General features: G+C 44.4%; 1 protein-coding gene across 1 annotated transcript in view; it reads left to right on the forward strand.

Annotated features, from left to right (window-relative positions):
* F13A1 (coagulation factor XIII A chain) overlaps nucleotides 1-16,890 on the forward strand; it is a 323,958-nt gene that overhangs the window by 268,771 nt on the left and 38,297 nt on the right. The window contains exons 12-14 of the mRNA XM_004711755.2: nucleotides 3,380-3,667; nucleotides 12,259-12,419; nucleotides 12,844-13,021. Of these exons, the coding sequence (XP_004711812.1) occupies nucleotides 3,380-3,667; nucleotides 12,259-12,419; nucleotides 12,844-13,021 (627 nt within the window). The remainder of the gene's footprint in view (nucleotides 1-3,379; nucleotides 3,668-12,258; nucleotides 12,420-12,843; nucleotides 13,022-16,890) is intronic.

The following is a 16,890-nucleotide window of genomic DNA, read 5'->3' on the forward strand; positions in this document are numbered from 1 at the left end:
CAAGAGACCCGAGAACTAGAAAGGCGAGGCTCACCACCCATTTATCCCTCCGCCTTTCAATTAGCCCCACATGTGATTATCAGCCAGGCTGGCACAATTAACTAACTCAACCCCCTCCACTGCTAACTGAATGAATGCAGGTACAAGTCTACCCAGAGGCACTCAGAAGAAAAGCCTGGTAATCTACTTCTAAAATTAGGCTGATGAAAACTATATGAATAACAGCTGTCTGGTCTTCATCTAAGGAGCCCTGATGGTTCTCTGAGGAAGAAAGATCTGGCTTTCTGCGCCCACAAAAATTTACGACCTTGGAAACTCAAAGGGCTATTTCTACCTAGTCCTATAGGGCCACTCTGAGTCAGAATTGACTCAATGGCAATGGGTTTGGGCAATGGGACTGATTTGATGCAGCTAAAAGCAACACAAAGATAAATGCTCCGTCTCTGAAAGCAAAACCCTTATCTAAACTGCAGTCATTTAGAGCCCCTGTGCCAGATGGAACTTGGGTTGGAGTGACATACAGGTGGATTTGTAAAGCTTACCTTCTGTTGGGAGAATGGAATGATGTCACACCATGTGGCGTGCAAGTACTGGGAAAAGGAAAAGGAAAGAAAATCCTTTGATATGCTAGTTAGTGGTGTGAAGAGAGGACCCAGTTAGGGATGACCCCAGGTGTGTGGGGGTAGACATGTGCTTGAGAGGGTTTGCACGGGCTGATTTCTCAGAATCAGACCCAAAAGTCTTTTCTCCAAAGTGTCTCTGGCTAGACTCAAATTCCTAGACTCTCGGTTAGCAGCCCAGCCTGTTAAGGATCCCCTAGGAACTTCCTATCATGTCAGCCCCTCCGTCAAGCCAGCCCCTCTCTGCTCCTGCTCCCACTGCTGTTTTTGCCCATGTGTTCTACCTACATGCCCGTTGTGGATTCCCAACCAAACTATCATTCATGCTCCCTCCCCCTGAGTTCTCTTGTCAATTTTTGTGGGAGAATCCCATGGCATTTTCACTTCTGCAGCATCCCCTCTCCTTTATTGCTGCCTGAGCTCATGTTCCCAAAGCTTAGCCTACACCAATAGTTTTTGACACCTTTTCGCAGTCTTGACCACAGAGAACTAGTTCCTGTGAGCACGTGCACCCACGTTTCTTTGCTGTGCCTGCTGGCATTCCCTTAACCTTGGCTTTCATTTAGTCGCCTCTCCCATGACCCGACACTCTGCATAAATCTTCTTCAATCGACCTGACCAGAGTGGAGGGAGGCCCCCTCATTTTACAAAGTAAGATGAAATGACAGAATTTACAATAAACACTTCCAAAATGGTTAGTTCTCAATGACAGCTGCTACTAGTCATTGGTCTCTCAACCTCCATTGCATTTCACTCTTAGACAGGTAACCTGGAAGCCAATGTCTTAAAGGTAGCGTAATTATAAATGCTAGCAATTTTTTAAAATATATGGTTTTGGATTTACTATTTCACTGAGGAGTTTTTGCTAACAGAAAAAAAGGTGGATTCATCTCTACCCTCCATCTCACACTAAGGTGTACTCAATGGTGTTTGGGTGGGAAAGCAAACAACTGTAATCCCTATGCACCCCTCGACCTTGAGCTTAGTAAAGAGTGGCATCGCAGCCTTTAGGCATCTGGATCAATAAACTACAAGGCCTGCCTTGAACTTCATGTTTCCATGCCTGAACAAAAGGAGTGCCGGTGGGCAGTGAGTTAAGTATTAAACTGATGGTTAAGGAGTTCAAATCTACTTGCCTCTTCTTGGGAGAAAGATGGGCTTCGGTCCAGATTTAATCTCAGAAACAGTTAGTTGTACTCTGTCTCATGGGGTCACTCTGACTTAACTCTAGGGCAGTGGACACCTGAACGAAGCCATGCTTTTCTTTCCCCGGTGCCCTGCCTCTCTCTCTCCCCCCTCCTTTCATCTCCACCACGCCACCTGGGAAATTGTCCAGAGATGGTTCCCTAAAAGCAGCACGCGTATCTCAAACTCCACGGGAACTTGTGTGCACTGCCGGATGCCAAGAGTTGTTCCTCCAGGGACTCTGTTCGGTGTCACCTGAGTTTAGGGACTCTTGTATAAGAACAACAAATCTCTTTGTGGTAGGGCTGTCTCAGAATTTTAGGTAGGCCAATGAGCTTTGTGCAGAACCAGGGGCACTGTGGAAGGTCTATTCTCCGAGGGCACTAGGCCCCAGAGAAACGTTATTAAAGGATCTTCTTGTGTTATCATCAAGCTAGATCAGAGTGGGAGCCCCTGTAAGGTGCAAACTGCTAACTTGCTTGGCCCCTACCATAAAGGTTGGAGGTTCCAGCCCACCCAAGGATCCCTCAGGGAAAAAAAGCCTAGCAAGTTATAGGAAAAGCAGCCGCTGCAAACCCAGTGAGCACGGCTCTACTCTGACATATATGGGTGCCCATAAGCAGAGTCAACTCAAAGGCAGCTGGTTAGATCTGTATGCTGTGGGGCCAGCCAGCTCTGAATTCTGCCTGGACAGGTGTCACAGGGAAGGCAGGTGAGGAGATGAGCAGCTGCTCTCAGGTCAGCACAACCAGGATCAAGGAAGGCAGCCCCAACTGGAAGGAGAGATGAAGGAGATATATCTTGTTTTGGGAGGGGATGAGGACTTCCAAGGTACCCCCATGAACAGAGAAAATTCATATTGCAGAAGGTAGAATGAGTTCAAAATCAATACTTCACTCACTACCTACTACCATCAAGTTGGTTGAAACTCACAATGACCCCATAGATTGCAGAACTGTAACCTTGGGTCCCTGACACTAAATATTTCCAGAAGCCGACGGCATCATTTCTCTCCCTTGGAGTGGCTGTTGGGCTAGTACCACCAACCGTGCAGTTAAGCTATACTACAAAAAAAACAAAAAAAAAAACAGACAAGAAACTTTCCAATCCTCCAAGCTCAATGCCATCAATTCAATTCTCACTCTAAGCAACTCTCTATCCGCTTTCCTAGGCTATACATTTTAATGTGAGCACATAGCCTCTTCATACTCCTAAGTCCATACTAGTCATACGGCGAGGCTAGCACAGTTTGAGACAAATTAGGTTTTACCAATTTTTCCTGTTTAATCCTGAAACATAACACTAGAGATACAACCCTTAGAGCAACAGCCTCTCCAGGTAGACACTGGCTCTGCCACATACTAACTCAGTAACCTAGGTGGATCATTAACTCTCAAAACCCGATTTCCCATCATTTATAGGTTGGGGCTAGTGATGCCACCAGCTCACAGGGAAGTTGTGACTGAAGGTGGCTTTTTGCAAATTCTGCTGAAGAGTGGGAGCTTATTAATGCACTTTCTTCTTGATGGGTTGCATCTTCTCTTCTCCTGTCACTCTCTCTGGAATTTTCTTAGGTCAAGAAGAGGAAAGGTTGGCCCTGGAAACTGCCCTGATGTATGGAGCTAAAAAGCCCCTCAACACAGAAAGCATCGTCAAGCCACAGTCAGATGTTGACATGGACTTTAAAGTGGGAAATGCCGTGCTGGGTAAAGACTTCAAAATCACCATCATGTTCCAGAACAATAGCTCCAACCGGTACACCGTCTCAGCTTATCTCTCAGGCAACATCACCTTCTACACCGGGGTCTCCAAGACCGAGTTCAAGAAGGAGACATTTGAGGTCACACTGGAGCCCTTATCCTGTAAGTTAAAAGCGTATGACTCTCTCTACAACCTGTGATCCGGCTGCCTGTCTGCCTTGGTAATGACCCCCCTGAGCCCCCAATAGCATTCTGTCAAAACAGAAGTTCTTTCTCAGAACTCGAGTGAACCCCAAGCCTCAACTGTCATTTTCATGTCGCATGTACCGATAAATGCTGACATTCTTAAAGCTTAGAGCCTTATGGAGTGAAATATGCAAATTAACTTATCTTAAATTCTTGCTACTCAAAGTCTGATTAGAGGACCAGAAGCCTCAGTATTCCTGGAGAGGCTGTCCCCCAGGTCTGGGGTGTAGGCATCAGCATTATAGTCAGATCCCCACTCATATGCACTGGGAGGTACAGGAAGCTCTGATCTTAAATCAGAAATCAGACTGCCGAAGGGTTCCTCTCCCTCCAAGTAGCAGCAGGAATTATGTGTTTTGATTCACCATTTAGAAAGCAAGGTGTATTAATTGTTCTGGAGCTACCATAACAAAGTACCAGAAAGCGAGTGGTTCATAAGAATTGAGCATCATCGTCTCACAGTCTGGAGATGACAAGTCTGATTTCAGAGTATCTTTAGGCTCGTCCTCTCTCCGCGGGCTCCAAAGGAAGATCCTTTCTTGTCTCTGACAGCTTTGGATGGCCCCAGGCCCCAGGTCCTCTTTTCTGTCTGTCTCTGTAGAATGTCTCCTCTTTCATAAGGCCTCTCGGAAGGGTTATTAACCACTCAACTTTAGTATGACCTCACATTAACTTAATTGATGGCATCTTCAAAGACCCCTTTTTGAAGCAAGGTCACATATATAGTGACAGAGGTTAGGATTTCCAGATGCCTTTGGGGGGACAATATTCAACTCATAACACAGGGACACATATCCTCGGTCCAAGGCTAGTTCTTAACAATGATAGGTCTGAATGGGTCAGTTCACAATAAACTCTCATCACCACTGAGTGGATGCTGAGTCCCAGGGAGGAGGACAAAGACCAGAAGGTGCTATCCTGGAACCGTCAAGTTCTTGGCTCTCACTTCCATCACTCTCACCACCTCTTCCACATCCTGGGCCCTTCCCAACTTTCCTTGCACACATGTCCATCCAAGAACTTTTTCACTGTTGAAATTTAATAGCATTTAAGAAATTTGGTGAATAGCATGTGGAGGCCTGCCTTTGGGGTCTTAACTAATTGCATTTCTTGAGGGTATTGGTTATTAGTGGGCACAGTGAGCTTTCATGCAACTGGCAGAATGAGTCAAGTGGGCGAACTTCAGTCACAATGTGTTGAGCTGGATCAAGTAGGTCAGGAAGGTTGAACACTTTCAGTATATTCTCTTGACCTGAATATAATCCTGTTCAACTGGTGATCTGAAAAGAAGAAGGAATAAACTTATGCCAATAACATGTTGATAAAGCAGAGATTATCAAAACTAATATGTAACTGACAGATAACCAAACAACATGTATAGAACTCGCCTCCTAAAAACCTAGAAAAAGTGGGAGCCATTTATAAAACTTCCAATTCCAAGAAACTAATCCAAAATGCATAGAAGAAGTCATCCTGGCTTCAGTTATATAGGTAATAATTTAATCATTCCGGTGTTTTTCCTGGATACTGGAGAGGTTTAACCCCTTTCATATTCTTAGAGAAGATGATTCAGTATCAAGGAATCAAGAAGAAAACAGTCATCATAATTTTTAGATCAGTTAGGTATATTAGATACAGAGAACCTCAGCTTCAGTACTTTAAAAGCAATCTGCGCTTACTCTCTTCCTCTGCGCGTGGAGATAACACTGCCTACAACAGAATGTTGTTGAGTCATGCTTCAGATCTTTATTTAGTTCATGCAAGCCAGGGTACTATTTTGTGCTGGAGCTATAGGAACACATAAAACAGACATCCTTATGGATTTTACAGTCTAGTGGGATGTTGTTATTGTTAGGTACAATCAACTCAGTATTGAGTCACGATAATCCCATATTTAACAGAAGGAAACACTTCCCAGTCCTCTATCGTCCTCACAATTGTGTTATTTTGGAGCTCCTTGTTGAAACCACTGTGTCAATCCATCTCATTGAGAGTCTCCCTCTTTGTCAATGGCCCTTGACTTTGCCAAAGGCCCTCCTTTGCCAAAGGCCCACCTTTTCCTGAGGATAGTCCCTCCTGAAAACTGTTCAAAGTTTATGAGACGAGAGCTCACCATCCTTATTACTAAGGAGGATTCTGGCTGTTCTTCGTCCAAGACAGACATGTTTCTTCTTCTGGAAGTCCATCGTATATGCAATACTCTTTGTCTGCACCATCATTGAAAAGTGGAAAGTCTTCTTGGTCTTCCTTATGTACTGTCCAGCTTTCGCATGCATGAGATGACTGAAAACACATGGGTTGCTCCAGGCACAACTTTGTCTTCAACATCTTGGCTCTTTAACATTTTAAAGAGATCTTTTACAGAAAATGTTCCTAATGCAATAGTCACTTGATTTCCTGACTACGCTCCTAGAAGTTTTTAATATGGATCCAAGTAAAAGGAAACCCTTGACAATTTCAGTGGGGCATAAACAACCAAGCAGTGAAGGTATTATAACCAAGCAATAAACAACCAAGCAGTGAAGGTGTCATGTGTTGATGGTATTAAGTACAATGGAGATCTGAAGTAGGTTAATGAGGATAAGTAATGTGTAGGAGTTATCAGGGAAGGCCTCTTTAATAGGGTCCCTTTAACTGAGACATGCCAGAGGGCAGGAATGGACCCTGTGGTTCACGAGAGAGCTAGCTCCCCAGCCAGAATAAACCATAAACACAAAGACCCTGAGGCTAGAGTATGTCTCATGTGTTCAATGATCAACAAGGAGACAAAGAGGGGAGGTATAAGAGGTCATTGTGGGACAGAGGTGCTAACCATGTAAAGAATTGTAGTTGCTTGTAAGGACTTTGACTGTTTCTAAGACAGGTGGAAAATTCTTGGAGGGTTTTGAGCAGCAGTGTGCTAATACTTGTTAGAAGTTAGAAAGTCACTCTGGCTACTATGTTGAGAATAGACTCTAGGAGAAGCATGGCTTGCATTTAAGGACCAGTAGTCATCTGCTACAGTAGTGTGGGGAAGATATGGAGGTAGTAGTAATGGAGAGGTGAGAAGTTATCAGATCTGAGTATGTTCTAGATGTGTTGCTGTTGTTAGAGGCCATCAAGTCAGTTCTGACCCACAGTAACCCTGTTTACAACAGGACAAAACACTGCCCAGTCCTGCACCGTCCTCACAATGTTTTTATATTTGAGCTCATTTATGTAGCCACTGTCCATCCATCTTGTTAAAGATCTTCCACTTTTTTTGCTGCTCCTTTACGTTACCAAGCATGATGTCCTTCTCCAGGGACTATTCCCTCCTGCCAGCATGTCTAAATTATCTAAGATGAATCCTCATCATCCTTGCCTGTAAGAAGCAGTCTGGCCCTATGTCTTCCAAGGCAGGTCAGTTTGTGCTTTTAGAAGTCCATGGGACTTTCAATATTCTTCTCCAGCACCACCATTCACATGCATCGATTCTTCTTGGGTCTTCATTATTCAACGTCCAACTTTCACACACATATGAGGCTTGGGTCAGGCACAACTTAGTCCTCAAAATGGCATCATTACTTTTCAACACTCTAAATAGGTCTTGTGCCGCAGATTTACCCAATGCAACTCATCTTTTGATCTCTTGACTGCTCCTTCCATAAACATTGATTGTGGATCCACGTGAGACAAAATCCTTGACAATTTCAAATAGTTCTCCATATATCATGATGTCCTCTATATGGTCTGCTTGTGAGAATTTTGATCTTCTTTACACTGAGTTGTAATCCCTACTGAAGACTGCAATCTTTGATCTTCATCAGCAAGTGCTTCAAGTCCTCCTCACTTTCAGCAAGCAAGATTGTGTCATCTGCATATCACAGGTCATTAATAAGCCTTCCTGCAATCCCAATGCCATATTCTTCTTCATACAATCAGTACAATACAATACAATCCAAGTAGAGTCCCCTAAATTGGCTGATGAATTAGATGTGTGATGTGAGAGAAGGCAGGCATGAAGAAACTTAAAGACAACGATATATGTGAAATGGTTAGTACATAATAAATTTCAAGTAAATGCCAATTTTCAACACTTTTACATTTTGGGAAACAGAGATTAGAAAAGCGAATTGACAAAGTGAACAAAATGTGTGAAGAAGCTCAATTCCAGTCAGGCCGTGACAGTGATCAAGTTCTCTATAAAAGTAGGACCTAAATTCACCAGTTCCCATACCCATGCCCCCATACATGGGGTCCAACATGGGTGCTGCCCCAACTCTCCTGGACAGGGAAATGTGAATGAACCTGGCCCTCTTCCTAATATTCCCGTCACCTAATTTCCTTCCTCTTTCTCCCTTTATCCAATAAAGCAATGAGTGGATATAAGTTAGTGAGGTAAATTGTTGTTGTTATCTGCCATTAAGTCGACTCCTGAATCAATTGATCAAACTGCTGCCTTTTTCTGTGTCATCCCCATGATTGGTTACAAATCGAACCATTATGATCTTCACCTTTTCATTGGGTGATTCTTAGAAGGAGATTGTCGGGCCTTTTTTCTCAGTCCATCATAGCTTAAAAGCTCTGCTAAAACCATTGCAGTAGCATAGAAACACACCAGCATCCGCTGGCTGATGGATGGTGGCTGCACATTGACTGGGAATCAGATTGGTCTTCTATCTGGAAGGTAATAAGTCTACCCATGAACAGCTCTACCTCAGTGAGACAGGTAGCATGAGCTATTATCCCTCTTAGGGACAGTGGACCAAGCCTAAGCCTGACTCAGTATTAGCACAGTTCCTGCCCACTCGGCCCATCCCAATGTCTTCTCCTGAGCACCTCAAAAAGACCTTGAGAATATTTGGCCTCTCCTGTAGGTAACAGTAGTAGTTACGTGTAATAAACAGCTGTCTAAATGGTGGAAAGAAATATAATCCTAGGCCTTGATCAAGCAGGTCCAAGACACAGATTTCTAGCTGCCTCTATTGAAAAGAAACTTTCCCAAGTAGAACTGAAGGCATACTTTCCAGATTGATGATGAAAGGGAACTATGTGGGCTGCAGTCAGCTGGAAGATTTGAATAAATTAAACCTTCCAGTACCTTCAAAGGTGCTATCATTTCCACTTGGATATATTTAGCTTTCTTTGCTTTTTGGAAAAGAGATGAGGCAGCTCCAGTCAGTGTCTCCCTGGCTTTCCCCAGACACCGTAAATGATATTGGCAGCATCGCAGTTCCACCACTCACATAGTGAAAATCTATTCTTCTTCCTCTTGCCACGTTTAATAAACTTTATCTAGAACAATTTCTTGTTCAGTGGCAAAACACAGCACTTACATAACATACTATTTCAGGAGCACTGTTCTCTTGGGCTCTGAAGCACAACCCAGTTTCTTCAGTTTTATGATCTTGGGAATTTTCTCTCAGGAAATAAAGAAGGCCTTTTGTTGAGATTATAAATAAAGGTAGCAAGAACCTCTGTAAAAGGGTTTACATGGGAGAAGTCAGGCATATCCCATGAGCCTAAAGGAACCTGGTGACCCGCACATCCTTCTAGAAAGAGCCAAAGGAAGTTCATGTGGAATGTATTATTACTAGAGGAACTAGAGGGAAACTGAACATTCTTCAAAGTCTGCCATGCTGCCACACCACCAGGCCCAATCTGGAGCCAAGTTTTTACAGGCCACACACATTCCACCCAAGCTGGATCCCATTCAGAGACAATATTGGAAATAACAATGAATTGCTTAGGAAGCTGTGGAGAAGGCAGGGTCCAGGGTCAGATCCAAAGAAGGTGAAATGACTGGGTCATTCAAGGTTAAGGCAAGATAAGAGCTCCAACAGATTCTAAATGGAACAGAATTGCCCCAGGACCCAAGCCAATTCTTTAGTACTTGTCTACCATCAGCCAGTGGAGTCTAATAAGAGTCTCCTCAGCATCAGCATTTGGGATGGGCTACTTCTTTGTTTATAAATCTGTTAAATATCAGCCCTAATCTCTACTCATTAAGTTCTTAAAGCATCCCCAAATAGTGACAATCACGTATTACTGCAGACATTGCCAGCTGTCCTCTGGGGAGGACAACATTTCCCCTCATTTAAAACGAGTGGCTGAATGTCCTGGTTTGTGAGGGATTAAGGGGGTTTCTGTGACTCACAACTTCTCTATTTTAAAGCGGAGTTCCTCTCAAACTCCAAACTGCTTTTAGAATCAGCTGTATCCCCTTGCCGCTCAGATTTTAGCAAGCATTACCTGAGGCTCTGAGTCGACAGGGCTGGGAGAAGTCAGGGAGCCTGCACTTCTGACGAGCTTCCAGAAGATGGTAGTGCTGCTGCTCTTGGGAGGACATGCCTGGAGTAGCTTGACTAGGGAAACCCAGGCCTTCCACTTACCCAGTGTGAGCCCATGTGTCTCACAGTGGAGCTGGGCGCCATATGGTTTTCACTCCCTTCTGAGCGTACGCTAATCCACTGCTGTCTAGTTGATTCCAATTCATAGCAACCCGATAGGACTGTTCCTTAGAGTTTTTGAGACCGTAGATCTTTACAAAGCAAACAGCTTCATCTTTCACCCTCAGGGAAGCTGCTGGGTTTGAACTGGCAACCTTCAAGATTGTAGTTCAACACTTAACCCACTGTGACACCAGGGCCCCTTTGGGGCACCTCCAGGTGAACCCCAACCTCTAACCTTTAGGCTGGCAGCAAGGCAAATTAACCATTGGTACCTCCCAGGGCTGGTTCTGTGAGGTTTACCAGGTTTTTTTATGCACTGCATCTGGGCCCTGATTGCACCTTAGAATTGGGTGAATGCTTAAAAATACTGTTCCCTGGGCCCCAACCTTACCTGAAAGATTCTGATTGGGTTGATCTGGCATAGGAACTTACACAGCAGGTCCTCAGGGCCCCTGGGAGATTGTAATTTGGAGTGAGTTTGAGAACTGCCCTATGGGAGGACTAGAGACGTTCGTGTCATCTGCACATTTATGAAGAGACCTTGAAATAAAGGTACTCAAAGTCAAGGCCTCCCTGACCTCCTAGAAAAAGTTGCTGCAGACCAGCTATAGTGTGTAAAAGTTCCATCCGTGGGCCAGAGATGGCCTGATACACCCTTGCCTGGGAGCCAATGTGAATCTGTGTGGTCCCCAGTGCCCGGCAGGGCTTGCAGCTCAGTGGCCAGAGCTAAAATGGGCTCCTCTCTGCTGTTTAAAATATTGGCTGTGAGAGGTATATCCTTCAATAATTGCCCCGGAGGGGCTGAAGGAGGGGTCTTTGGCACATGCCCCAGATAGGTCATGGAAGCCGTGGCGAGGTTTACAGACGCTATTCTCAGTGGGTGGGGGTCAAAGGAGTGAGTCATCATCTGCCTTCACACTCCCACCTCCTGCTGGGCTGCAACTGACAGAGTATCACCAGCAGCCTGGCTCTGCCCGGGTAGCAGCCCATCTGCCTGTGTGAGGATCTGTGTGCTCTCTTGACTTATGTGGCCGAGAGAAAGTGGGCACAGAGACAGTGGGTAGTGCAGCTGTTTGGGCATCACAGTATCCAGACGCACAAAATAGAATACCCCAACCCCAGCCCCAGCCCAGAAAGGGATTGGGAGGGAACCAGGAGGCCCAGAGAGAGTTCTTCCTTCCTAATCCCTGAAAACCCAGCACCAGTGATGTGCAGAAGCAGGCATGTGGCACTGATATCTTCTTTTGAGCCGCAAACAGGGCAGGGGTGGTGGAGGGTTGAACGCTGTTGGTGAAAGCTGGTTTCAACAGCTTTTGCTTCTTAAACAGAAAAACAAAACAAAAATACCCTGATACAAGAAGGTCCAGGAAAAGCTGGTGAGAAAACATGCAGGCTGCAAGGATATGTCTGCCATAGTTCACAGCTGTGCGTGAATGTGGTCTGTGTCTGGGTGAGACGCTGCTTCTTCCGAGAGGGCAGCAGCACCAGAAATGAAATCCTATATCCTCAGCGCCTCCTCACTTGCCCTCATGAGGTTCTCTTCTGCCCAGCTCCAAGCAGTCACAGTTGAAAACTCAATGGCGCCTCGATGTTAAACTTCTTTGTGGAGTCGCTGGGGGCTAAGTTAACGTTTGGGCTACAAATGGAAAGGTTACAGGTGCAAACTCACTCCAGAGGCTCCTTGGAAGAAAGGCCTGGTGATATGCTTTCAAAAAGGCAGCCATTGAAAACTGTATCTAGCACAGTTCTACTCTAACGCACAAGGAGTTGTTATAAATGCAATCAAACTGACAGACAGCTTCCGGATTTTGCTTGGTGGTGGCATTCTGTTTTACAACAGCAAGTTTTATGATGAAAGTTTGACATATTTTCTCTAGTAAGACTTTACTGAATATTACATTTCCAGCACATCCCTTTGACAAAGAAACAAAGATCTTGTCCCCAGTTGACTCTTTGTTCTATTTGCCCCACACCTCTGTTTTGTCCCAGGTTGTTGCTTTGTGAATGTGGGAAAGAGGGTGGAACTTGGGAGAAAATAAGACAGATTCTATTTCATGTCTGATGCTTCGTGTGTTTTTTTTCCCCTCCTGCCAGTCAAGGAAGAGGAGGTGCTGGTCAGAGCCGGCGAGTACATGGGCCAGCTGCTGGAACAAGCCTCCCTGCACTTCTTCGTCACAGCCCGGGTCAACCAGACCAAGGATGTCCTGGCTAAGCAGAAGTCCACTATGCTAACGATCCCCAAGGTCATCATCAAGGTGAGTGTTAACATTGAGGTTGTTGATGCGGCCTCCAGGCTTAGTGTAGCCTTCTCACCAAAACAACAACAAAAAAAGAACCAGGATCCTCCTGTTCTTTGAAAGAAGCAAGCCACCCTTTATATAGACATGCACATATAACTCTCTTCTGCCGATTTAAATATATAAATGTGACTGCCGATATAAATATAACATGTGGGTATAAACACATTTGTGGAGGAAGCAAAAGAAGTGTAATGAATGTAGAGGCTTAGAACTCTCCGTGTCTCCAGAATAAAATGGGTCAGGCAGGATGTAAGGCATGAGAAGCATCTGCATAATTTCCCACCCGCCTTTTGGTGTTGTGCGTTGGGGTAAATATGGCACAGATTGAAATATAGAGCTTGATGACGATGACTTTTCATACACATATATAACCTTGCAGCCACCAGCCAGCCAGATTAAGATCGAGAGGATTTCCAGACACATCAAAGCTGTTCTTATTTTCTCTAGTCAACAGCCCCAAACTACCCACCTACCTCTACCAACCGTGTCTGTGACTTCTACCAGAGTTTTGCAGATTGTTTGGGCTAATAATTTGGTGAATAGTGGAGGAGAGATCTGTAAGCATGAGGTACCATGCCTGGAGGTTCCTACTGGAGGCCTGGGCTAAGGCCCAGGGTGAGTAGGCATCTCAGGCATGTTTCTACAGAGAAATAGGAGCAGACCTGCCATCATAGGCACCCTCCTCTATTCCTGTCCTCCCTTGACTCTCCTCTGCCAAGCCCCTTGCACCCTTTAGCAGAGGTTTCTGGTGGCATCTGGTGAGACAATGTTAACCAAAGTATTAGCCTAAACCATGGATACACCATTTTAAGTCAGACTGGAACCAGCTCCCTCACTGCTCGGTATAGTCTGGTCCTAGGTGGACAGCCTGTAAGACAGTTACCCATGCCAGCCCTGGGCAAGACTCAGCAGAATTCACAGACATCACTGCGTGTCAAAGAACAAAGTTCCCTACCGTTCATGTTTACAGACAACTAGGCCACCACATGTCTGCTGCTCTCACCTCAATACTACAACCAGGCAGACCCTTCAAACACTCCCTGCACCAGAAGCTGTGAAACCAGGATAAGAATGAGGGTGCTGGAATCCATTGGCCGAACCAATGATGTATCCAAAACAGGATGTTGAGGTTCCCCAGAGAGTCAGTAATGCTAAGAGGACATGTCTTCAGTAGATGTGGCACCATAGGCCACCACCAGGACTGGCTATTCATGAGTGGGAAGACTTCACATCATGATAGGCTCCCCAGAGCCTGGGGTCAGCCCGGCTGAAGACCTCCCCAGCCCCAACAAGCAGGGCTCTGCTGTGAACTTAGCCTTGGCTCCTCTCCCACCAGGATCCAGACCCACATGCTCACACTAATTGTGAACCAGCAGTTTGTCCCTCCCTAGGTCTCAGGAGAGAGCCTGTCCAAGCTGTGAAGTGCTCAAACCACAGCCTAACACCACATTTAATTGCACCTCTGATAATAAACTGCAAACTATGTAATAACTTTTATCTTTGAGGCATTATTAATTTGAAGGAGTATGTGTTCGTCATGCTCTGGACTTTCTTAAAGAGCGTTTTAATTCCCCAAGTGCAAAATCAAAAGACTTTATCCTACAAGTTAACTAAGTGGGCAGGGAGGGTGGTCTGTACTTTGCAGAGCTGCTGTGCTTTGTTTAGATTTTATTTACATGAGAGTCTTGTTCCTGTGCTAATCCTGGAGAACATGGGCTGCAAGGAGGGTCAGGTAGGACTATTTGGCTGGGACTCAAGCATGAGAGATGTCTATTCTGGTCCCGTGCAATGTCAAGTTAGTTCAGGAAAGACATAAGGCATCTTAACATAAATTGTCCCTAAGAAAACCTTGTGAAGGGGTATACCTAGGCTGAGCACCTCACCTCTTCAAAGCCAACCAGGTGTTACTGAGTTGTGAAAGGCCCTGATCAGGTTTTGTCTTTCAATAATTAGCTTCCTTTTTCATCTGTAGAATAAAGATAATGGCAACACCTACGTCATAGGTTTTCTGTGACTATTAAATGACTCAATGGATGATAGCGTCTCTGGGTGGCACTAACAGTTAATGCCCCTGACTGCTAACTGAGAGGTTGGAGGTTGGCATCTATTCATTGTTACCTTTCAAAAAGATCTAGTGACCTACTTCCAAAAAAATAAGTCATTGAAAATCTTATAGATGAGTGTATTAGACTGGGTTCTCTAGAGAAGCAGATATAGATAGATAGATAGATAGATAGATAGATAGATAGATAGATAGATAGATAGATAGATATGAATGAGAGCCAGAATATACCAAAAAATGGATCACACAGTTATAGAAGTGGTTAATTTAAGTCTGGTTCAAGACTGTGGGTCAGGTGTTAAGCTGGAGGTTTCTTCTGACTCAGATAGTTGCCAGAGTCAGTGAACTAGAAAGCAGGAAGACCACAGGCTGATGGAAGCAGAGTTGGATGAATTAAAGGTCAGTGAATCAGGCTTATGGTTTCAGAGTTTAATGAATCCAAGGTCAGCCGGCAATATGGCAGGCCAATGATAGCACCCAGGTTTGGGAGGTCAATGAGCCAGATGTAGAATCTGGACCAGAAAGAAGCAAGCTAGTGTTGCCGCAGTGTCAACTTATGTAAAAGCAGGCTACATCCCAGATGAAATTTCCTTTCAATTGTATCAAGACTGGTAGCACTCCACCATTTCTTCCCATACCTGATCACATTATGGAGTTGATTATATTATATTAGATCACATCATGGGAGAATCCTGACCCAGCCAAGTTGACACAAAACCTATCACAATAAGTCAGAGCCAATTTAACAGCATCTAGCCATTAAAGATGAACTAAAGGAAGATTAGAGCCATTTTGAGAGAGCCTAAAATTTTAGGATGAGAGAGTTGTGATAGACGCTATGGATAAAGAGAATTCAGTGTATATTTTAGGCTATCAACTGGCCCTCCCAAGAGATGAAACCTCATTATTTTCTCCCTTCTTTTCCTAACCTTTGCTCAGAGCATTATCTTCCGGGAGTTGGGATGGAGTGTCATTTCCCAAAAGAGTGCCTGGCAACTCTTTACAGAGAAAATAAGCCAACTAACAACAACAACAAAAAATTAGGTCCACCTGTCTGAAACCAAGTCTTAGTTACTACCTTGCAAGTTGGGTGAAAAACCCCCATTGTCAGCCAAGGCATTTACTCTGATGGCTACCTGTTCTTATGTCTTACTGAATCCTGTCTGGGATTTCATTCATCCTTGTACCCATAAAGCTTGGGATTGGATTAAACTGTGCTCACGATTATAGCAAATAATCCCGACTCACACTAGGCATGAGTCATAGTGTGTAATTTTCATATAGAAAATGGCAGGGAGAGACAACTCATTAAACTTTAATGAGCACATATCTCCTTTTATCTGCTATCAAAATATTTTTATGAGAAAAGTATATTTTATTAAACCAGGCATAGAACTTTCCTCTGTCTTCCATGTGTTGATTATTGTAAGGTGCTTTAACTTAGAAAAGAACTTTCAGCATTTAAATTCCTTATGAACAGCTGCTTTTTGAGAAAATTGGAGCAACAGAGGGAATTCAACCGGTCTCCAAACTAGGCACTGGTTTCTCTGGATCTATAACCTGAAGTGTGGAAAGGGAGTTCTGTAGATTTCTCATTCACAGTTAAAAATGAAAGTTTTACAGTTTCCATGTCCTAATGCAAGAATAGGAAACCAGAGAGACACCTGCAGCCATTTTGTTAGTATGAATAATAGAGTGTCTTGGGGACACTAGATTCATTCCAATTGGGGCCACAACTTACCTGGGATAACTTGGGCTGATTATTTCAACACTTCCTATGTAAAATGGGACCCATAATAGTACTGACTTCACTGGGTTGCTGGGATGGATAATTGAAACAACCCACACAAAAAGTGGTCTCATCATAGAAAGTACTTCGTGAAGACCAACTCTTACTATCAGCTAATGTCACTCAGACCCCTCAGCATGCTTTTCTTCTCTCCTCACACACACACACATACACACACACACACACACACACACACACATTCTCTTGTTCTTGGAGCTTCAGCGCCCCCTTGGCAAAGTAGATTATGGTTTAGTTAGAATATCCTATGAATTACTTACAACAATACTAAAAACACAACGTTGCTCTAAGAATGAATATCTACCATCTGTATGTAAAAGTATGGAGCCCAGCACCAGGACCTGGTAGAAGACCTGATGTGGTTGACTCCAACTCATGGTTGCCCCTTATGTGTGAGTGTAGAACTTTGACCCATGGGCTTTGCAGTGACGGATGCTTTGGCAACCTCAGACCAGACCCCTTTTCAAAGGAACGTGCATCCCCATCATTGCAATCATGTCCCTGGCTGTTCTGGTTTTGAACTCTGCAAGGTCTCATTGAAAAGGCTATGCCTCAGG

Source organism: Echinops telfairi, unplaced genomic scaffold (genome assembly GCF_000313985.2).
Source record: "Echinops telfairi isolate 266 unplaced genomic scaffold, ASM31398v2 ScPeMD7_655;HRSCAF=1070, whole genome shotgun sequence".
Lineage (NCBI taxonomy): Eukaryota > Metazoa > Chordata > Mammalia > Afrosoricida > Tenrecidae > Echinops > Echinops telfairi.